General features: G+C 35.3%; 1 protein-coding gene and 1 long non-coding RNA gene across 4 annotated transcripts in view; one reads left to right on the forward strand and one right to left on the reverse strand.

Moving 5' to 3' along the window:
- Positions 1–977: 977 nt before the first annotated feature.
- On the forward strand, positions 978–5,719 carry LOC141378379 (uncharacterized). Its single transcript, XR_012392841.1, has 3 exons — positions 978–1,100; positions 1,179–1,287; positions 4,798–5,719. It is a non-coding gene; the product is annotated as an uncharacterized lncRNA (long non-coding RNA).
- Positions 3,223–24,433, reverse strand: part of tnn (tenascin N) — a 57,597-nt gene continuing 36,386 nt past the window's right edge. Inside the window, exons 7-16 of one of the 3 annotated variants that reach the window (XM_005171264.6) lie at positions 21,998–22,261; positions 18,161–18,424; positions 11,903–12,166; positions 11,447–11,577; positions 10,254–10,392; positions 8,917–9,068; positions 6,139–6,235; positions 5,858–6,022; positions 5,613–5,776; positions 3,223–3,978 (exon numbers count right to left, since the gene is read on the reverse strand). In XM_005171264.6, the coding sequence (XP_005171321.1) occupies positions 3,853–3,978; positions 5,613–5,776; positions 5,858–6,022; positions 6,139–6,235; positions 8,917–9,068; positions 10,254–10,392; positions 11,447–11,577; positions 11,903–12,166; positions 18,161–18,424; positions 21,998–22,261 (1,766 nt within the window). In that variant the 3' untranslated portion in view covers positions 3,223–3,852. The remainder of the gene's footprint in view (positions 3,979–5,612; positions 5,777–5,857; positions 6,023–6,138; positions 6,236–8,916; positions 9,069–10,253; positions 10,393–11,446; positions 11,578–11,902; positions 12,167–18,160; positions 18,425–21,997; positions 22,262–24,433) is intronic. The other 2 variants (NM_131036.2, XM_005171265.5) reach the window with 2 other exon arrangements.

The following is a 24,433-nucleotide window of genomic DNA, read 5'->3' on the forward strand; positions in this document are numbered from 1 at the left end:
CATATTAACTAACACACTATAACTTTTTAAATGATAACTTGTTGCAATTAAAACATAATCACATTTATAACACAGTGGAGTTTAATGCAGCATACACTAGTCAAGCCGAATCTGCCATTGCCTTGATTCCCTCACCAAAGTCTCTGCATTTTCCTCTATCCATCAGTGACAGTATATACATTTTAAACTAAATCACAGAAATTTAATTGAAACATTTAATTTCACTTAGACTTTTTGTAGCTTAACAATAAAACAAACAAATAAAACATTATATTAAATTTGAATTTACAATCTCTAAACCATCCCCATCATTCTCGTTCTATTCTCAGATGGAATGACAGGTTAAATCAAAGGATATCATGGGCCAACTTTGACCGGCGGGCCTAGTTTGGGCATCTCTGATTTAGTGGTTAATCCATATTCATTTTTATGATTATCTCATCCCTCAATGAGGGGTGAGGTGGGTGGCATGTTGTCTTTCGAGTGTAAAATTGCACAATTTAATACAAATGAAATCATATTTGTACAAATACATGTAAAATAGGCACATTTCCTTGAGATCAGGCTGATTTATTTGATTCAAAGTGTGTTTTTACATTGTAATATGATTTGAAAAAAGTCATGACAACAAATGTTTCATGCTATTTTAAGTTATTTGAAAAGGTTAGTCAGGATGAATGTAATATATTTTTAGTTTGACTGGAGTAGGTTGAGATGACCAGAAAGGTTCATTTGATTCAACTTAAAATATTTGGACAGCAAGACTTTTTTTACATTGTAAAACATGAAAGGAAGAACCTACAGTCCCATAATACAATATAAGCCAAGTGTGAATCTGTACGTTTATGAGGGGGGAAACATTTTACCCACTCTATTGCTGCAGTTTTTCCATCCCAGTACAGTGGTGGGATCCGGAGGCTGAAAAGGAAACTCTGACCCTCCACCCAGACAGAGCTTGTTTTGTCTCATGCTTCAGCTCACAGTAATGCAGCAGAAGAAACAGAACAAACCCCATTCAAAACAGTGTTTCAGCCATGGACTGATGAGGGGAAAATGAAGCTCGCTAAGCTGCAGGCTCAACACATGCCACTTTTGCAAAGGCAAGTGAAAGGCTCAAAGATTCTCTATATATTTTTGGTGCTTTTGCACATTTCTTTAGGCTGTGTTTTGCTTGTTAGAAACTTTCTGATGCCTGGAGACCCGATGAAGAGCTGATGCTGAGCTCCTGCTGGGGCTGATATGCCTCCTCCTGGTGTCAGATCCTCTAGAAGAACAGTTATTTTCATGGTATGCTCTTATACTGTATTTCTGGTTACTCTGAGGGTCTGCTATAGAGACAATGATGCTCAAATGTGCAATATGTAGTGTAACTGTGCTAACTTTCCATCATTTTAGACTGCAGAGCTGGTCAAATATTAGGCCTCATTTATAAAACGTCAGTGCAGAGATTTGATCTCAGTGTTTGCGTGTGAAAATCAGAGCCAATTTTCAGAATTATAAAAACAATATTTGAATGTGGAAAAGTGTTAAACATTATAAAGCAGGCATACAGGTTTTGTTGTTGTGGAGTATTTGGAAATCTGAGCTCACTATATGTAAGTAAAAGATGTGGTCACTGACTGATGCTCATCTTTATGGTAAAGTGATTAACAATTGTGCATCGATTTAAAATAAATTTTAAACCTACACTATCTTACAAAAGTCTTGTCATCAATCCCAGTTGTAAGAGCAACAAATAATAATTCTAGTTGATCATATAGAAAAGTTGCAGAAGGTATATATTTCTGATGAATCATCTGTTGAACTGCCTCCCAATCATCACAAACCTATTGGAACCCACATGGACCTAAGATTCTCACAGAAATCTGTCAAGTTTGGTGAAAAAAAATCATAGTTTGCATGATCATGTTTTATTTTAGTAAAATAAGAGTAATCTAGAGGCCTTTTCCTTTCATATAAGCTACTTCTGATATTAAATGATCCACTAGAAGTCAAGTTATTATTTGTTGTTTCTAAAACTTGGATAGGTGACAAGACTTTCGTCAGGTAGCATAGATCAGAAATGTGTCAAAGAAAACAAAAATATCTCTTCTGTCATTTTGACTGATAGATTTATTTATCATCAGTCCTGATGAGAACTACTGAACATTTTGTTTAAGAATTTTAACCATTGAATTTTATTTTGTTTACAAATGAACAATTTCCACTCGCAATACATAAAAAAATTCATAAATGCATTATTTAACATTTATTTAACACGTTAAAATAGTTTAAATGTTTCAGCCTAGCTAACTATAAATGAAAACCTGTTAGCCAAGTAAGTGTGATTTTTTGCTGAAATGATACTGGGAAAATATTGCTTTCTTTTGTTTCAGTGGGGACATTTTTATTCTAAAGGTCCTGAGCAGTGGTGTAGTACTAAAAAAAAGGTGGTGTACTATTACCCACCCAACACAAATTTAAAAATAGGCAACGAAACAACGAAAATCAATGTTTCATTGATTCATTAGCAATATATATTTATTTAACATAAGTTACCTGTAACTATTGACTTACACAGAAGGAAAAACAAATACTATGGAGGTCAATGTTTAATTTAAAATGTATACATATATCTATTTTTAAAAATCAGGAAAACAAAAGCAAAGCATACTTCTTTAAAAACCTAAATAGCCTATACTCAAGTACTTTTTTTCCAAATGCAAAAATTGCAACAAATTAAGCAAGTAAAAAAAATAAACACATTTGGTATACTGTTAAAGGGGACACAAATACACATAAATTAAGTTCATTCATTTATTTATTTTCATTTCTGTTTAGTCCCTTTTTAATCTGGGGTCGCCACAATGGAATGAACCACCAACTTATCCAACATATGTTTTACACAGCCAATGCCCTTCCAGCTGCAACCCAGCACTGGAAAAAAATTAGGGGAGTTTAAACAGCAAAACAATTGAGTATACCGAGGGTATATGCAATTATTGATCATGAAATGTCGTAATGCCAAAAACTTGTTAAAAAAAAAAAAAAAAAAAAAAAAGGGTAGCTAAATTTGCCAAAATCTTCACTTTAATAGAAAAATACCTATAAGGATGCACAAGTTTTAATTGGGAGGGGTTTGTAAAGGTTGTTGTAGTTTCTTCATCACATTTGGAAAAACAATCTGTCAAATACAGGATGATTTCGATGCAACATTTTATAAATGAGGCTCAGAGTCTTGAATGTTTGTAAAAGATTCCAAATGCTTTTTATTTCAACAAACATTATTTCTGAAAAAGTATGTGACACTTCATTTGGTGTCTGTGTCAGGAATTATAGTACAACTACAGTACACATCCAGATGGAGGACATTATAGCTTAACAACTTTTATCAAAGCTTCTTTTTTTATGCATGACAATTATTCAAAATCAGTATCTATTATGATGGGCAAAAATATTAAAATCCATTTCAAAAGTTCAGGAAATATACAGTATACAGTCCTTTGGTTCAAAACACTTAAAATGAAATAAAATAGGTTTTGTGAAGCTTGTGATACAGTATACTTATGAAAAAATGTATGAAAATACTGTCTGGGTCAGAAATGACAAATGAGTCATGCTACAAATTTTGGCTTGTGTTTGGATTTCTTTCATTTACAGTGTGTGCGTGTGTCTGTGTGTGTATATTGTAAATAAAAAAGTAAAGCATATTCTATTTAAAATCTGCCTGTTTAACACGATACAAAATACAGCTTATAATCTACAGCATAGAGAGGCTTTCCTGATATAAAGAACCGATTCCAATCTGGTTTGATCCCCGTATGGACGTTGTGGATTTCAGTAAAACATCTTGTTGTTTCTGCCAAGTGATTGTTAATATGCTGCTACTCTTCTCTTGAGTGATCTCTTCTGTCTGCCTGCTGCTCCCACTGGCCGGATCTTAATCTCTGCAAAGTCCAGAGACTGGAGATGCCCCTTCCATGGCTCCCAGTTTACACCCTGGAGGACACAAACAACATTCATTAATTCATTCATTCATTCATTTTCTTTAGGCTTAGTCCCTGATTTTTCACGGGCTGTCACAATGGAATGAACTACCAACTACTCTTGCAACCAGTTATGGGAAAGACACAAACAACAGTATGATGGTTCAGACCAAATTTTTTTTTTCTGTTATACTTTCTTACTCTTGTGTCCTTCCAAACCCACAGCATATTTGTTAATCGTCTAAACCCCAAATTAAAATTTGTATATCTCCAGTGAAGGAATATTCTCCAAAACACATAACAGGTCCAAAAACTTTATTTTACTGTCATTTTACCGTCATTTAGGTTTTGTAAAATGTGGCGGTTGTTTGGGTTAATCCCTGGCAGTATTTCAGAAATGCGTCCATAATAATCAGAGTTTAAAAGATTGAAAGAAGATGTTTATGATAAGCTGAAGTTGTCCTAATCCGGCGTTGGGTCAAATATGGACGAAAATAACACTGTGGGTAATGTTTAAATATATATATATATATATATATATATATATATATATATATATATATATATATATATATATATATATATATATATATATATATATATATATAAGCGTAAGACTGCAAATTATATTGTCAGTTGTATTTTTTGGGCTTTGGTCACATGGTCAAGAAAGATACAAAGTAGGTGGTAAACTTTGCTTGGCCTGCTTGTCTCCTCTCCTGCTCTGGACTTCTCTGACTTTACTGCTATCAGACTCTCTTTGTGGCCTACTCTCTGGTCTTTATCTCTCTCTTCCTCCCTCTGTCTCACTCCCACTCTCTTTCTCTCTAAGGTAACTTTGTCACGTCACAATTTATAACACGTCTTTGGACTTGTGGGAGAAACCGGAGCACCCGGAGGAAACCCACATGAACACCGGGAGATGCTTCCCACAAACTCCACACAGAAATGCCAACTGACCCAGCCGAGGCTTGAACCAGCGACCTTCTTGCAGTGAGGCGACAGCACTGCCTGATCATTTCTTGATCATAATTAAATAAATCATCAAATAAAGCGGATTTGTGCTTAAGACAAAAAACTTGTTACCCATTTGAATTAAGATTTTTTTTTTACCATATTGGGAGATTTACTTTTCTTGTTTAAAGCACAAACTCCTCTGATTCTTTAATTGTCTTTTAAAGCAAATAAGACCTAAATAATTTTGTGATTAAATTAAAGCAATATTTAGCATATTTAGACGTTTGTACTGAAAAGCAAGACACAAATAGTAAACCGAAAACTTAATTTGACTTTTTGAAAGAAAAAGAAACATCATTTCCTGCTCTTAGTGGCCTAAAATGTTTTTTTCCCTCCTCAAAGAAAAACATTCACTATACCAGTTAGCCTCACGGAAATAAGGCCTCTAATGGGAACATAAATCTCCAAACAACTTGAAAGTATTGTCTTATTTGTGAACATATGAGAGCTGATAGATTCAGGACACTGCTTTTTTTCTGAATTATTGGGCAATTGCTTGTAAGTGCTTTGGCTTTATATCCTCCCCTCAGTGTTGTAAATTGAGAGCTCCCTCTGCTGGTCACTACATCTCACTACACACAAACTCACAATTTTCACAACCGGCTTCATAACAAATTCCTCAGCACTCACCATGCTGTGTCTGTTGTCCCCAAATCTGCCGTTGAGATTGGCCAGATGGCAGTTTTTGTACCACCACGCACCTTGGTGGGTTAAAGCACAGTTCCCAAGAGCAATGTCATTGTCTGAATCGACCGTGGAGAAAGGCGCCCCCTGGTGGTAGGTCATGGCGTCACCTGCACGGAACGTGTTATTAATAATAACAAGACTTGGCTTCATACGACGTGGTAAACCGGATTACACAAACTCCAGCTCACCAGCATTTCCCTTGTAGCTGCCAATGGTAAGTTTGAACTTCTGTTTGGATGGAGCTACTTTGAAGTTATCATAGACAGCATATTTCCGATCTGATCCTGAGCCCAGATCAAAACGCGCCTCATACTGTGTTGGAGTGTTGGTCAGTTCGTGGATCTTGTCCAAGCCTGTTCAACAACAACAGAAAAACAGGCCAAATCTATATCAGATTGAACCAAGTAAATGATGTGGCTAAGTGATAGTTTTCATTAGTGTATGAACTTTGTTGGATATAGGCCTATACCAAGCCAGAATTCTTCTGTCAGTTCCCCAAAGCCTTTCATGTAGTCTCTCCATTTCTTCATGAAATCTACTTTGCCTGTGTTTCTTCTCTGGAAGACCTTTGGGTGAAACAATGAATAATTTGTTAGATGGGTTACTTTAGGGTTGTCAATTTCTACATCTATCTCTGTCTAAATTAACGATCAATTAAACAATCAATGTTAAACTTAATAATGCAAGATGTGTCTACCTCAGTGGCATATTGTCAATGGCATGATGATAAGGTGAGCAAATGGCATTCACAAAAGCATTCTCACCCAAAGGAAGGAGCATACATGTTATATTATAAGTGAAAGACAGGGTTGTGTAAAGGATCATTAAATAGAAGCGTTTAATGACCAGTGGTGTGAAGACACAAAAATACAAATACTCAAATTACTGTAATTGAGTAGTTTTTCTACTATTCTAAATTGTAGTTTACTAAGTAGTTTTAAAAATGTGCATTTTTACTTTCACTTGAGTAGTTTTTTAGTGCTGTACCTGTACCTTTACTCCACTACTTTCCACTACCTGAAGGCACTACTTCATTATTGTTCTCAAAACTATGATGATCGGCTAGTAGAGAAGAAGTAGGAGTAGAAGTAGAAAGGGTATTTGCTGGGTCTTAAAAAGGCTTAAAATGTCTTAAATTTACTGAAATGTTGTCTTGTATGTCTTCAATCATTTTAAACAGGTCTTAATTTCCCTATGTCTTCAATCATTTTAAACAGGTCTTAATTTCCCTATGTCCAAATGAAACTACCCAATCGATCTGACACCCAATGACCAATAATCCATCTCAAAACTCTTTTAAATATAAATACTGTGTAAATAGTTAATTGTTTCTTTGCAAAGAGATACAATTCACAACAGATGTTAGACATTTTTACAGCAATTTTGCTTTTTGAAATTAAAGAAAACTACAGAAATGCATCCCTTTACATGATCTCCCATTGATACAAATGCTATTTATAGAAGTTACCTGGCCATTAGAAAAATCCTTAGTGTTTATCTAAGTTTAGCTATAACTTAATTTTTTTTTTCTTAAATTTGATTTTGAACTATCCTACAGAAACCCTGGTAGAAATATCAGTTCTATGATAGCCATCCAGTCAAATCATACAAAGAAAATTACATACTTAACAACCTCATGACAAAATCGTAACATGCAATGACTGAGAGACTGTTTAGACTGCATGTCACTGATGAGATGGCGGATGTCTGTTGTATGATGACTGAAATCACCAAATGACCTTAAACAGTGACTAAATGTACTACAGAATGTTACGTTTTCCTACAAACACATTCAGAAATTGAAGCATTGACCTTTCACAGCGTAATACTACTCACTACTCTTGAGTACTTTTAAAAGGGCTACTTTTTACTCATACTTTAAGTATTATTCATAACAGATAGTTACTCTTGTACGTGCACTACCTTTTTTGGGTACGTAATGGTACTTTTACTTGACTAAGATTTTTCAGTACTCTTTCCATCACAGTTAATGACAGTTTTCTAATGTGTCAATTGCGCCATTTCAGATTTACACACTGGCAAATGGAGCATGTGTGCACTTATGTAAGCAAATAGATTTTTTTTTTTACATTAAAGGGATAGTTCACCCAAAAATTGAAATTTACTCACTATAAACTCACACTCAAGTTCATTTTTTAATAAACAAGAACAAGAGATAAACAAGAGATATTTCCAAAAATGTTCAAAACCGAAACCGATGACATCCATGAGTAAGAGAAAGTAACAAATACTATGGAAGTCAATGGCTGTCAGTTTCCAGAATTCTTATAAATATCATCTTATTTGTTCAACAGTGAGATGAAAGGTTTGCGATCAGTGAAGGGTGAGTAAACGATTTATGGAATTTTCAGTATGGGTGAACTATTCCTTTGAGTTATTTTTTTTCCCAAATGTGCATAAGATATTATGAATGCTAAAGAATATCTGGAGAGCATGAAAAGCCAAATGAAAGTCTACGACTTGACTTGAAAAAGCCATTTCATGAGTTTGCCTGCTCGTTCAGTCTGAGAAAAAAGGAGTAGATAGGCAGGTGTGGGATCATGAGACAATTCATATCACGGATGTATGTATAATTGAAGTCAGAATTATTAGCCCTCCTGTTTATTTTTTCCCCTAATTTCTGTTTAACGGAGAGAAGATATGTTTACCACATATCTAAACATAACAGTTTTAATAACTCATTTCTAATAACTGATTTATTTTATCTTTGTCATGATGACAGTACAAAATATTTGACTAGACATTTTTCAAGACACTTCTATACAGCTTAAAGTGACATTTAAAAGCTTAACTAGGTTAATTAGGTTAACTAGGCAGGTTGGGCTATTTAGGCAAGTTATTGTATAAGTATGGTTTGTTCTGTAGACTATTGAAAAAATATATAGCTTAAAGAGTCTAATAATTTTGAACTTAATTTTTTTTAATGAAAAACAGCTTTTATTCTAGCTGAAATAAAACAAATAAGACATTCTCCAGAAGAAGAAATATCAGACATACTGTGAAAATGTCCTTGCTCTGTTATCATTTAAGTAATATTTGAAAAAAAAAAATAATAATAATTTAAAGGGGGGGCTAATAATTCTTACTAAACTGTGTGTATGTGTGTGTGTGTGTGTGTGTTATATATATATATATATATATATATATATATATATATATATATATATATATATATATATATATATATATATATATATAGAGAGGAAAAAAATAGAGATCCACTTACAATCCAACCGCCGCCATCAGTTTTCATGTCACAGTACACCTGCATGGTTCTGCTGCGGTTGTTATTGACGTAGATTGTGTACACGCCACTCTCCATGTTCCCATTCCTCATGATCTGAGTACAGTCCATCGGGAACTGATAGGCCAGACCAACTAGAAATAACAACATAAAAATGTATGATGCTTTTTAAGGCTGTGACAGACCTGATAGCTAGCCTGTGACTGTGTTGTTTCTTCATGTCAGTTATGTGTGGGTCAAAAAGCTGTCCTTGAACACACAGCATAAACTACATCTAATCGCAACTACTGAACCAAACAAAATAGTACTGCAGAATTATAACTGCACAAACTGATATATGTCAATCACATTCTTTATTTCAGGCAGTATGCTCTCATCAACATACTTATTTTGTGTGTACTATGTTTCTTGCTGTCATCGGTTTGTATTCTTGTGTACTGCTTGTTTGCTAAATATTAATATATAATCTAATAATAATAATAATATTTTTTTAAAGATGGCTCCAACGTCTATATGGACGTTCTATTTAAGAGGTAATTCACTCAAAAAAAATCTAATTCTCTCACCATTTAGTCACCCTCCACTTGTTCCACAACTGTTTTACTTTCTTTTTATGTTGAATACAACAGAGGATATTTCGGACAATTCTGGACAAGGGCAGCTATTGAAAACCATAGTAGGAAATAAAAATACTATGAAAGTCAATGGCTAACAGCTTCAAACATTCTTCAAAATATATTATTTTGTGTTTAACATAAAGAAGGTTTGGATCAAGTGGAGGATGAGTACATTATTGGTTAATCACTTAATCTTAAAAATAAGACTTGGATAAGGTATGTTGATACACTATGAGTGTTGTAATCGTGTGAATAAAGGGACATGGCATGTTACCTGTATTTAGGGCTGCATGATATTGGAAAAATCTGACATTGTGATGTGTTGTTTTGCTGCAATATATGTTGTGATATAAATATAATTTCACCAGATGATTTGAATAGCTTTATTTGAAAATATTTCATTAATATACATGAACTTAGATGACCAAGTCTTTTTCTATGCTGTGCATAAATTATATTTATTATAATTATAATCAATTACATTTATAATACACGGATGTATAAATAAATAAAGAGTGATTAATGGTTTTATAACAGTACTGAAGTACAGAAATTGAACAATCAAATGTAAAATAACATGTTCATCATTGTATAAATAATTACAAAATAATATTTAATAATGTCTTTATTTTTTAATCTAATCCTATTGCACGTTCACATGTTGCGATATCAATGCTCAATTGATATATTGTTCAACTCTACCTGTACTGAATGTTGTCTCCACTATTTTACTCCTCTTTGAGCCTCTGTAGGCAATAAGGGTGACAATGTACTTCTTTCCCATTTCAAGGCCTGAGAGAGCAAATCTGTTCTCTCGTGCAGTCAACGTTTTTTCCACAGTCTAAAAAACAAAGCAGAAAAAATCAGTCGTATAAAGAACTCATTTTGGCTAAAATGAAACTTAAAATGACGTAAATTAATAAAAAGTGAACACTTTATTAGCTCATAATAAATCATTTACTCATGGATATCTATCAAATGACCCAGGACCACAAAACCAAGTGCCCATTTTTTGAAAAATAAGATTTACGCATTACATGTAAATAATAATAATATTAATAATAATAATAATAATAATAATAATAAACAATGTCTGGTTTGTTAGGATTGTACATTATTTGTTTGAAATAAAACTATATGAACAATCTGTAATCTGAGGGTTAAAAAATCTATTGCCAAAATTATATTTAAAGCTGTCCAAACGAACCACTTAGCTAGTCCTATTACTAATCAAAAAATAGGTTTGATGTATTTAGAGTAAGAAATGTATAAAATTTCTTCATGGAAAGTGATAGTTCATATTGTAATGATTTTTGGCATAATAAATAGATTAATACAATGTATTTTGGTCACAAGTCAATGTAGCATATTTTTATTTTTTTTGCAAGTAAAATGCATTCAATAAGGTTCAATAAGGTTAATAAAGAAATTAATGCTTTTATTCTGCCAAGGTGAATTATATTGATTAAAATAACAGCAATGATTATAAAGTTACCAAAAAACATTTCGAGCACTAAATCAGCATAATAAAATGATTTCTGAAGGATCATGTTACACCAAATACTGAAGTAATCATGCTGAAAAGGAAATAAATTAAAATACAATTGTTAAAATGCAATTATTTAAATAATTAAATCTTCATAATCTTAACAGATTAAATGTTAAATAAACATTAAAAGTCTGAAATAACTTTACAGCAAGGATTCCTTTGTTAAGGTGAATAACTGAAATAGTTCTTTACATTTATTCATAGCTAAATTCAAAAGTTGTAAAAAGTTCATATTAGCTGTTTCATCATCCTACCTTAAATTTGAACACCTTGAAAAGTGTTTGTATTAAACAAACTGAACTGATTCAAAGATGTTTCAAAAGCAGTGTGTGTGTGTAGATCAAACCTGCATGCTGCCGTCTTCAGCCCTGTAGGTCAAGATGTAGCCTTCAATATTAGCCTGAGGTGCTTTCCATGTTAGAGTGGAGGTTTGAGTCTGAACATCAGTGGCTTTGAGATTCTTGGGGGCATCAATCTCTGCAGATTGACAAAAAGCGATGCGGTTAAATTTACAGTAGGTCAAAGTCGCACTGTAGAGGACTATCTGGAAATGATCCTTAGAACCCAACACAATCTTAATGAGCTAGTAATAGATTATATGATTCTCCCTTTATACAATAAAAATGAGAGTTAGCATTCTTGTCAAAAAATGACTGCTTCTTCCTCTGTGCAATATTAATTCAGTAACATTATTGCTGAGACAAGACCTAAGCAAAGACCTTCATCATGCTTCATTTGACATTTTCAGGCAGAAGAAGAAAGCACGGGCACAGAGCCACACAGCCTGCTGTAATCAGATAACCTGTTTCAGCCTCTGTGGTGGCTTTTCTGCTCGAACGCGAGCCCTTCACAGCCCAGACGGAGACTGTATAGAGAACGCCAGGCTTGAGACCCGTGAACCTGTAGGAGATGCTGTCAGCTCCTACTCGAACCTCCTGGCCGGAGCCGTCTAGAGAGCTGTATTTCAGCATGTAGCCATCAATGTCAGCCTGCACCTTGTTCCACGTCACCGAAGCTGAGTCCTCTGTCACCTCTTGCGTTAAGAGGTTAGTAGGAGCGTCTATATCTAAAAAGCCAGTTGTACAACAGTGTTAATGCTTTAAGCGGTTGTTCCTGTTGGTCTGCTTCATGTTCATCTTAAGATTAATAATGGACCAGTGAAGTGGTAAAAGCATTAAAAGACATCAGCAGTTTATAGACATGTTTTAAACTCTGTCAATGGTTGCAGAATGTAATAGTCAATGCAGAATGGGATAGTTTGGATATAAAATGAAGCCACCGGTTCTAGTGTAACCCTCAAATGTTCCAATGTGAACCTCATTAGCCGCGTTTTCACTATCGCGTCTAAAGCGATTGAGCCAGGGCTAGTCGCGTTTCCACTGTCACTTCTGGGGCCTGATCGGGCAAAAGCTGGGCTTCCACGGAGACAGCGGCCGGCCTTCTTCAGTCTGCCAAATTCCTTGGGCAAAGGAGGGCCAGCTGGGGCTTCGGGGTTGGAGTGAAAGGAGAGATGGAGTTTGCCCGAGTCTGATTGGGATGGTGTGTCACCATTACACTAGTTTTCCGATCGCACACGAGTACATGCACCAAAAAATATATAAATAAGGGAAAGAAAACATATAGCTGGTCAGTTTAAGATGGCTATTCCATAAAATACCTTATAGGCTAGGGGTCTTTTTGCTTATGACCGCCCTTATGTTTCCCTTTTAAATGTAAGGCTGTTGCATAAAATAATAAAGTAGTTTTTATTTATAAGTGATATTTCTTTGATGCATCCTCTTTGATGTCTCCATAACGCATAATAATCTTTAAACCATATTAAAGACACAGCCACCAGTAGCTTTCAGTTGTCCAGAGTTTTTGTCAAGTTTAAAAGGTGTTTGTGCGTGAAAAGTGCGCAGTTAAATGCATGTGTGTTAGAGACCAGGCGAAGGAGCGCTCACTTGACAACTCTGTTGATGCCATGAGCGGCTGGGTTTCTTTCTTTCTTTCTTTCTTTCTTTCTTTCTTTCTTAATTTATTTATTTTGAAGATAAAAATATGAATACAACAGAAAGACATAAAACTTTACAAATTACTCAAATAAATGTTTATGCATTTTAAATGACGTGGTAAAATTTAAAAATGAAATTGTAAATGTAGAGCTTTACTAGTGTATAGCTGCTGCTACAGGCTACATTTTATTGCTTGGTCTTGTGTCCTGAAACACTTAACAATTTTCTTTTACTTAGGCCCTATCTCAATTCTACCCCTTAGCCCTTCCCCTTACCCCTACCCCTCGTTTTATGCGTGCATGCCAAGGGGTAGGGGTGTCCCAATTCTCTTTAGCTAAAAGGCTTGGAGCTAAGGGGAAGGGGTGAATAGCCCTATGAACAAAGATTTTTCAGGACCACACTCGAAACCAACGGGTAAGAAAATTCCCCAGAATGCACCAGCCACAGCGGCAGCATTTCCCACAACATTCTGACACTCGATGACACTCAAATACCTTGTCAGTAATGTCTAATGGCTGAGAATGAGCTTTTCATGGTGTCTGCTATAATATTAATGTTGTTTTTGGTGCGTTTACATAGATACATAGAACACTACACAACTGGAATAACTACTGCAGTCACCATCGCCTGATCTCATATGAAGCAAGAGCTCACGATGACATGATGACGTGTGCAGGTCTAGTGGTGTCCCAATTCTTAGGGGTAAATTTTGAAGCCCTTCCCCTTAATCATCGACTGTAAGGACCAAGGGGAAGGGGTAGGGGTACAAATATAGAATTGGGATTGGGCCTCTTAAATAAAGGGGAATTATCTTGTGAATGTCATATAGCCTAGGGAAATATTAATATGTTTTAGGTCACTCCGGAACATTTGTGCTGAATGTTTGATGGCATCTATCAAAATGAGGATGTTATAAAATACATTTTATACCGAGTTATTACCGGAACATTTCTGTGGTTTTATATTATGGATGGTGCACTGGGTCATCCCTCTGTTAGTTGCGAGACCACCTGATGCACGATGCTAAAAGTGGGTCAGTGAGTAAACGCATATAATAAATGGAAATACATAGGCCTGTGCGTGTAGACATATAATGTACTGCTGTGCAGTAACGTGTCATTTGTTTGTTTCGGTTGTCTTTATTTTAATAGTTTGTGAGGATGCGATAGTGTGCTTTATTTGCCTGCCTGATTCTCACTGAGCTGGATGAGTTGTGTGAGGTTTGATTCGTGGGGCGTTCTAGGGGTAGGGTTTGCATGACGAGCTGCAAGCTACTAACCCAAAAGTAGAAACGCAACATGGTTTCGGCCTCAATGTTCATGCTCCTGGGCTATTGGAACGGCCCGGCCCAATAAAAGCCCTGGATCACATTGGCCTGACAGTGAAAAAGCGGCTATTGGTCCTCATGTGTCAAGAAAGCATGATTGAGCTTTATGATCACGTGAATGCTACACTCTAAAAAAATCTGTGTTGTCTTAACTTAATGTTGGATTAAATATAGACCAATTTTTTTTTTTTTCAATTCAATTTCAATAACATTTTGCAAGCCAGTTGGTTGGGTTTGCCATATTTGTCTCAACCCACCCATGTTGGGTTACAATAGTGATTCTCAATTCCGGTCCTCTGGCCCTCCTATCCTACAGAGATTGTACGTCTGTCTTAATTGACACACAAGGATCAGTTCATGGATCTCCTGTTATCAAGTTGATGATCTCAGGTGTGTTAAGTAAGGAAGACATACACGATGTGCAAGTGAAGGACCAGAATTGAGAACCACTGGGCTACAACCACCCTAAATGTTTTAAAGTGTATTAAGATTTTTGGCTGATTTATGTGAATAAACGCCTGCGTTAAATTTGTTTATATTATAAATAAACCATGTCTATTTTAGAAAACTCAATCTGTCCAGTTCATATAGATTTATATCTGATCTCTTTATTAATATGTTTTGGGTGCATTCAAATTTGTCCTGAAGATGAATGCATTTCTTTTGGGTTTGGAACGACATGAGGGGGAATAAATGATATCAGAAATGTCTTTCTTTTTTTGGTGATGAACTAACCCTGTAAGCAAATGAACCTGTAGGTGGTGCTGTTGATTTCTTTGCATATGTTCACTAAAGGGCCACCAACAGTAAAATAGCTTTGCCTGTAACCACTGATGTCTCTCACTTCTTGGGTCAAGAGGTTTAGTAGACATATGAATTTGTCAATTAACAGTTGACAAATTGTATTAAAGGTGTAGCATGTCATTTCTTCATATTAAATGTTTTCAAGCAGATGTTTTCCCGAAATACTTTCAAATTCACAGTCCTGGAATCTTTAAATCCATCTACCTTATTCTGTATACTTTTTGTTAACTTAATTCAAATTAATAGTTACATTCATTCATTCATTTTCTTTTAAGCTTAATCCCTTTATTAATCTGGGGTCACCACAGCGGAATGAACCGCCAACTTTTCCATCATATGTTTTACGCAGCGGATGCCCTTCCAGCTGCAGCCCATCTCTGGGAAACATCCATACACACGTATTCACACTCATACACTACAATTTAGCTTACCCAATTCACCTGTACAGCATGTCTTTGGACTGTGGGGAAATCCAGAGCACCCGGAGGAAACCCACGTGAACACTGGGAGAACATGCAAACTCCACACAGAAACGCCAACTGAGCCAGCCGAGGCTCGAACCAGCAACCTTCTTGCTGTGAGGCGACAGCACTACCTACAGCGCCATTACATCGCCTTAATAGTTACAAATTAAACGTAATATGTACATATTCGATAATAAGAACATGATAATAATAATTTGTTATTATTCAATAATAATAACAAATTCAATTCTGAAGTGGATATGAGAAAAAAGGACATGCATCACTTTTAATGCACATTTTGACATAAAAGCCATGCACAATTGGACAGTTTATCTGGACAGTCTGACAGTTTATAAGGCTTTATGTATGAGCACAGAATAATCTATGAAATTTAGAGAGAGCAGTTTAAGAAGAGTCAAATTCAGCACATCAGATCATTAACAGGCCACTTGAGGCCAGGTTTACTAACAGCTTGCACTAGTGAAAAATGTCTTTTTGGCGTTAATACAGTACAGTTTATATTTACTAAACACACCCAGCTTTTAGGCTACAGTGATTTTCGCATCGCTTATTGGATTGGTTAAAATGGTCGAAATGTTGCGTCTTTCTTCCTTAATTTCTGCATTGTCTGTAAATCATTTGCAGAAATTTCCACATGCATCTGTGCTGCTTTGAAATTGTGTTCTTGCCAATTTGTCCAGTTTAGTGAATCAAAATAGTAAGGCTTGTTGCACAAAGCCAGTTTGAGTTTTTACCCAGGTATTGCCAAGTTCAGACTGCACGATTTTCTAGTAGTCCTGTCACACATGTTTTCACACTGCATGACTATCGAGGGTAGCGTTTGCTGCTTTGTTTACACCGCAAGATGGATCGGAGATGGGGTTTCACACTGCATGACTTTAGAATAGGAAGAATCACAGACAATTTTCTGTCTCGGTCCGCAAATTACATCTCACATCCAAACACACGCAAGAAGTGACATGGTGGTCACGTAATATATCTTTTGTTATTAACTACATAATGAGGATGAAGCCTTTAGTAGGGTAAAAAATGTACTTATTTTGCTCACATGACTATTGAAGGGAATTACATATTTCTCTTAAACCGGTTGTGTTTTTGCTCAGATGACATACGTCAAACAGACACGGTGCTCCTGCCAAATTTACACTAGTTTTTCCTCCATTTTTTGGGTTCAAATAGATTATTAAGAACCCTTTTAACTTTTCCCCATCCTCCCGCTGACCTGCAGATACCCACACTAGTGGATGCTGCTCTCTCATTTACTGTAGGTACTCGCAGATGTTATTTTCAACCAGAAAACATTTCTCACAACATAATATTGATTCGCGAGGTCCAGATATTTAGCATGCCAAATATCTTATGGGTGTCAGCGACTCATCAGCAATTCTGTCATATCGCATCTTTAAAAGTTTACATTGTGTGATTGTTACTCTCATGAACGAGCACCGATTTACGTATGATTTCAGGCATTTTTCTGCGATTTCTCAAAACCTGTCGGCTAGTCAAAATAAGGGCTAAAATCATTCAGCCTGAAAAGCATAAGTTTGCATTTAATTTGACGAAATGTATGTTTTCAGGCTCAAGAAAGTTGGTTAGTTTTGATTAGGTTTCGTAGCCAGCAAAACTTGTGCTACACGGTTAACCAGAGTTATGAACGTCTCCATAGCAATAACATATATTGTATATGTCAATAAAGCTACTCTTAGTTCTTGTACGTCTTTTTCACTATTGTCTATCACTAAAATCATTTTTAGTCCAAATTATTTTTTGTTATTGCTAATAATAATATGTTTATATTAAATTACTTATACTTAATATATTACATATTCAAATACATTCGAATTGTCTTTTCTTATTGTTAATGCCTTTAAATTAACATTCGCATTTCAAATTTTAACATATGCATTTGCTTTAAAATGGAAAGGTCTTAAAATGTCTGACTTTTAAGTTGTTTGTGATCTTATATATTTCAACAAACACTTATATTTTTTAAACAAATGAAATAATTAACTTGTATTGATATGATAATATATTCTTTCACTGCATCAACAGTGTATATTTTTACCTTGTGTATGTGTTTAAATTCATTATATTACTGTTAATGACATATCTTAATTTTCTACAGAGAAGTGAATTGTTGACTCTCTTGGGAGATCTAAATCAAACTGACTCTCTCATGTGTCGTGTGATTGGCTGTTTGCTGCATGTGTCACACTTTCATGTGCATGCCCTCCAGAGTTAACTACAAACTCTAGGTTAAACACTTTACATTGAGTGTTGAGTTTGTTCAACATGTTTTATGCAACATGCCTCTGGACCTTAATTTATAAACAATTCAAGTCTATATACAGTATAGTAAAAGCCTTATTTCTGTAAACAGAGATAAACTGTTCAAAACATAGAACTGTTTAAGTTTGCATGAGCTGACTGGGAAGATACTAATCAAAAACCTGTTTCCGCTTCTGTTGAACTCTTTTTGCTAGAGCGAGCGCCTTTGATGGCCCACACATAGACTGTGTAGAGAACACCAGGCTTGAGACCCGTGAACCTGTAGGAGGTGCTGTCAGCTCCTACTCGAACCTCCTGGCCGGAGCCGTCTAGAGAGCTGTATTTCAGCATGTAGCCATCAATGTCAGCCTGCACCTTGTTCCACGTCACCGAAGCTGAGTCCTCTGTCACTTCCCTGGTCATGAGGTTAGTAGGAGCATCTATGTCTAAAAAGCCAGTTGCACAACAGTGTTAATGCACAGCGTTGCATGCAGATATACACAAAGCTGTACTGGAGACGATGCATGACCATGTGAGGCAATGCATCATTGAACCATGAAGATAGACAATTTATCCTTTTCATGCTGATTTAATGAGCTATAAATCCAAGATGCAGATAGCAAACACTATTATTTCCCTTCACAGTTTGATTTAATTTCCCTCTTGGATCAGTAAAGATTTTTATCTTATCTGATGTTGGGTGCTTCTAAAAAAAGTTGAGTGGAAATTAACGAGTTTAATTATGTAAATCTGAAAACACTCGGTACTTATGAAAAGTTCAATTTTCTCAAATTAGCGTTAGGCTTGATTAATGGAGCCAGCAGGTTTTGTTAGAACACCACAATTCATCACTACAGCACAGAGACCGAGGACAACACTGCACTGCACGCTATATAAAAGAATCCTTTACACGTTTTTAAAAATAAATGCGTGTAAATATTTAAAAAGGGATGTATAAAAGCAAATAAGAATTTGTTAATGCCGATTGAACTAAATCAACACAAATGTGGCCAGGTGGAATCATGCTTTCTGTCATATGTGAGAGCACTGTGCATGCTGTGTGAATACAAAATATTCATAATATGTATGCTGTCTTTTGCACTTGAATAAGTAGCAACAAAGCAATGACAACTACAGTCATATACTGAGAGTTTACCAGATATTTGATTTGCATTTAAATTAAAGATTTAAGCACTAAAAGTGAAGACAAAGCTCCTTTTAAATGCAACATACTCTAAAATAGTTTTAATAATAATAATACATTTTTTACTAATATTTAGAGCTGCACAATATATCAATTTTGGCATCGATATCGCAATGTGCACATCCTCAATAGTCACATCACAAGACATGCAATGTTGAGTCTGAATTATAGTTGACCAGGAGCCTCAGAAAATGTGATTGATAGAGTCACTGCTAAGTTTAACAATAATAGAGGGACATTTTAAGCCCTGGGACTTCGCATTTCAAGAGAGTTTAAAATATTTGTACACAAAAATGTATGATGTTTGAAGGTATACTAAAGAATTTATAATTTATATCTTGTGATTCTAAATAACCACATTTCAAAGTAAAAACAAGATTACTTTACCTTACCCTATTGGCAGATGATAATTTTGCTTGTTTTAAGGAAAAACTCTTTTGATCTAAGGATCGTTTTCAAATTTAGGTTGAAAACGAAATAAAGCAAAGTAAGAAAAGCATATTTTATGTTGTGATTATGCAATTTTTTGTACTTGAATGCTGTTAGACTCCCCAGAAAACTGTCAAATAGAGCTATTCAAATCTTGTGTAACTGTATTCATATTGGGATATTTTATTTTTCTGCTATAAATGTTACAATTTCAGATTTTTCCAATATTGTGCAGCCCTAGTGTGGATTAACAGTTGCACATATAATGCAGCAAACTAATTTTGAGGGAAAAAATCTGCATTACAACATTGCATATTAACATCTGAAGCTAATTAAGTCAACTACAGTAGCAAATATTGAGATAGCAAATATTATACCAAATATTTAGTTTTCTTGATTTAAGTTTCTTGATTCCAATTCAGCCAACTATGAAAATTAATTTTGTACTCAGACTGGTGATTTCCTACTGCCATATGCCCTCATGGCATATTTAAAAAAAAAAAACAATGTCCAGCTCAAGCTTGATCACGTAATGGCAGTCAACAGTAAATCTGGATTGTAACTCAGGTGTCAGATGAACGTCTGGATTGATAGATGAATGTGATCTTTTGCTGTTTTGATAAAAACAGCATGTATATAAACTTCAGAGAAAAAAATGCATGGATTTTATTTTGGACCATGTTTCAATTAATGTTAATTTCACACAATCTTAATATTTTTCCAGGATTGATGTAAACTATTGGAATTTCAAGACAAATTATCGGGATTTACATTAATTAATTATTTCTTTTTTTTTTTGCTTAAACACCAGAATATGTGTCACATGCACTGCTCATTCCTGTTGTCCCAACACAAATGATTAAGTTAACCTAACAATTTAAATGGATTAAACATAAAACAATTAAGTTTTCCTAAAAAAAATCTAAAAAATTGTGTTGTTTCAGCTCATTTTAAATACGTTGTTTAAACAAGTTGTAATATTAAAATATATAATAAATAATATTTTAAAATAATATTTCATATTACGTAAATACTAAAAAATATGTTAAAAATAATAATATTGGGTATGGGATTATTCTGTGAACCGTTTAATGATGGGTGCGAGCTATTCACTTCCACCATAAGGAACAACAAGTATTTTTTTTTTTCCATTTGGGGTATTAAAAAATAAAAGATGGGCATTAGGCATGAGACGATAACCAGTTTTAAGGTTTACCGCGGTATGGAAAAGTCAAGGTTTTGAAAATACCAACATTTTCCCATATATCATTCTTAAGGTTTATGTTTTTTTTAATGTTTTTTTTACGTTTTATACAACTTTACTTTATTTAGATTTTGAGGGCAACAGTATCTCCAGCAGAAAAGGAAACTCTAAATCAAAGGTTACTGGTCCAAAATATTTGAAATGTTTCTTAAAATAAAATATATTGTGCTCAATTGGGGGAAAAGTTTTTTATTACCCAGACATTTAAAAATAACTTATTTTAGAGCAGTAATCACAATACCGTGAAACCATGTATTTTTATCCAAGGTTATTATACTGTCAGAATCTTATACCAGCCCATGCCTAATGGTCATACAGCGATGAACAATCACCAGGGTGAGTAAATAAAGATTAAACCAATATAATCTGAAATGCTGAACCAGTCCCTTGTTTTTCTAAACACTGTAAACAGAAATTCACACAACATTGCACAGATTTCTTCTAATGCTCTTGGACGCTGTAATGTGGGACAGTGATAAATGCTCATGGAAACCCAACAGAGGATACGCATGGGTACATTTGTTATAAATCCAAGTGCTTCTGTTTGGGTTGTGTTTCCTGTCTCTGACAGTCAGCTGGTAATGCATTTAGACCATCTGGTTTACCATCTACAACAGCACCCACTGGAGAAATAGTGCTCTTGTTCACTCTTTTGAATTTCAGTTGCTACTGTATGGAGGAGTCTTATTATTACAGTGTTGGCTTTCATTTAAAAGAGCTGTTAATGACGCTTTGTTTTATGGAAAATGGAAAATACCGGAACATTATAGCTCCACAATACACTGGTTGCAACACCAAGGTCACAGTCTGACTGGCAGATAACACGCGTAATAATATGCTCTGTACGTCTGCCAAATGCGCAGATGTAAATATTTCTGCAAGGACTGCCTGCAGAAGCTTTACTGGAGAGACAAAATCTCAGTTAAAAGCAATAAAATGATCAAGGAAATGACTGCTTTGATGCACAAGAACATCTGAGAATGAGAACAGCCACTCTTCCATCCAGTGAGAAGCTGAAAAGATCAAAGCATAGTGGCGAAATCCCTTGAGGAAACGCTTGAGATGAGGAAATAAAAAGGAAAGTAAAGCCTCACATCCTCACCCAGAAGGTGAACAGCTTACCCGTCTCAGCCTCAGTCATGCTCTTCCTGCTGGAACGAGAGCCCTTATAGGCCCAGAGGAAAACTGTGTACAGGACTCCTGGCTTCAGAGAGGTCAGCTGGTAAGATGTGGCACCCGCTGCCACTTTAATTTCTCGGCTGGTGCCCTCTGCCGAGCTGTAAGTCAGCATGTAGCCATCGATTTCAGCGCGGACACCGTCCCATGTCACAGTCGCAGAGTTTTCCGTCACCTCCCTGGTTGCTAGATTTGTTGGGGCATCGATGTCTGTTGGATGAGATCATTTAAGGTGTTGGGATCAAGATAACGACACTGGTATTTTGCACAAATGTAAAAAAAAAAAAAAAACCTAAATAAAAACATCTAATTCTAAATCAGGAAAATTGTAGTTTTATTTAACAGTCCAGTTCCACATGTAAATACCATTTTCTTCTTATAATTATAATGATAACTATGTAGTTAACTTATATTACCGGTGCTTGTTTAGGTAAGTACAGTGTAAGTGCAAAATATTTACCCTATTTAAGTAAATACAGGTAAAACTTTATGTTGTATGTAGTTAGAGTATTGTAATAATAGGTAATTGTGCATATTTGCATAATAAATGGCTTCCTGTAAATAATAGAGCCAGGCACTGGGAACACCAACGATGTGGGTTTGATTCTGAAGGAAAGGAAGAACTGAAAAAGGATAAAAATCATGCCACATGAATGATACTAAGGCTAAAGCAACCCTTAACTAAAGAAGGTTCATGTCAATTCATTAATTGTCATTGTGTAACAACCTCTTGAAATAGAAAAATTAATATTCGTAAATAAAAAATGTAAGTTAATTTGTAAAAAGTAAATAAATATTACAATAATTCTTAAAATAAATGAAAATATTTCGGAGAAAATATACTGTATATACTTGTCTTAATTGATGTATGTATGAATATACTTTTATTATGAAACTTTTGAAATATTCATTTATTCATTCATTTTCTTTTTAATTTAATCCCTATAATAGCAGGTTTGGCATGCTGTCACGGGAGAGAACCCTGAGCTTAGAGATAGATGAGCCCAAGGTTCCCGCATGGTCATTGAGCATTAGGAAGGATACGATCTGGTATTTCTCGAGAGCTCCCTGCTTTATACTTTGGCTAATATGGTGGTTCTGATTGATTCAGTATGTATGCATAAATTGCTTGTGATTGTTATTACAATTCGTACACGTTTTTAGACTGTGGGAGGAAACTGGAGCACCCGGGGAAAACCCACGCAACACAGTGAGAACATTGAAACTCCGCGTGGAGTGCTTACTGGCTCAATTAGAACTTAAACCTTTGGCCCTCCCGATGTGAGGCAGCACGCCAGCCACTGAGCTGCCGTGTCACCCGATCATAGAATTTAAGAGGAGGGGGGAGTTGGATTAAAGATAAAGATAGGGAATGAAGTTTTGACAGGATATTTATAGTAGTTTTAGAATGATCTGATCATCTGGCTAGCTAATGATTAGCGATAAGGATCAGCTAAAGTCGATCGCATCTCGTGCTCCTCGCAAAATTAATTTGTAACTACACAAAGTGTTACTTTACTGCATTACATTTAAATACAGTTTGCATGTTGCTTAAAATTACAAAATAAATGTTGTTACTTTACTGCAATATATTTAAATACAGTTCTTAAAATTCAGCATCTTTTTGCAGCGTTTTTTCCCAACAACAACAAAAAAAAAACATTTTACAAAGATTTGTTGATTATATCCTTTTCTCTCATTAATGGATGGCAAACTTGCAGTAGTTTGTAAACAAGTGAAACAGCAGGAACAAGATGCTGCTGAGTTTTTTATATTTCATCAGGCTTATGGATTTGCAATTATCAAGAGCTGAAGAGCGGAGGATGTGTGCGGGGTCACGCAGAGAGTGCAATATGTATTTTTGAGAGTACCCAAGCAATGCAAAGGAGGATGTGAAAAGACCAGGAAAAGCAATCATCATTTAGCCTATACCGTCCTGTGACTCTAGCAAGGTTAGCAGAATGTCACGATTCTATCCGCGTCATGGAAACTGATTCCCAATGCCTTCCAAGATTGCTGGAATCCACAGCTCACATTTTATGCTTTCTGATTGCCAAGGTGGGCTTATCATTTTTGACACGGCTGGGTTTGAGTCATGGACCAGAATACAAAACAACAGCTCATACTGGACAGCAAACAACACAAATGCTGGGACATTGAAAATTCCAGGTTTTGCAATTGCCTAGTCAATATTTCATCATACAAACAACCATATCATGATGACACAATATGTGCCGAGCTGCTCTTTTCTGTTATTTCGTTACACATAATGTGTGCTCTATCAAACAGCATGGGGGCAGACAGACTGTGTCAGACTTCCAAATGTGTCTTTATTCCTGTCTTTCATCACTGAAGTATGGTGAGATTAGAAAATATTTCCCT

The sequence above is a fragment of the Danio rerio genome, chromosome 2 (genome assembly GCF_049306965.1).
Source record: "Danio rerio strain Tuebingen ecotype United States chromosome 2, GRCz12tu, whole genome shotgun sequence".
Taxonomy (NCBI): Eukaryota; Metazoa; Chordata; class Actinopteri; order Cypriniformes; family Danionidae; genus Danio; species Danio rerio.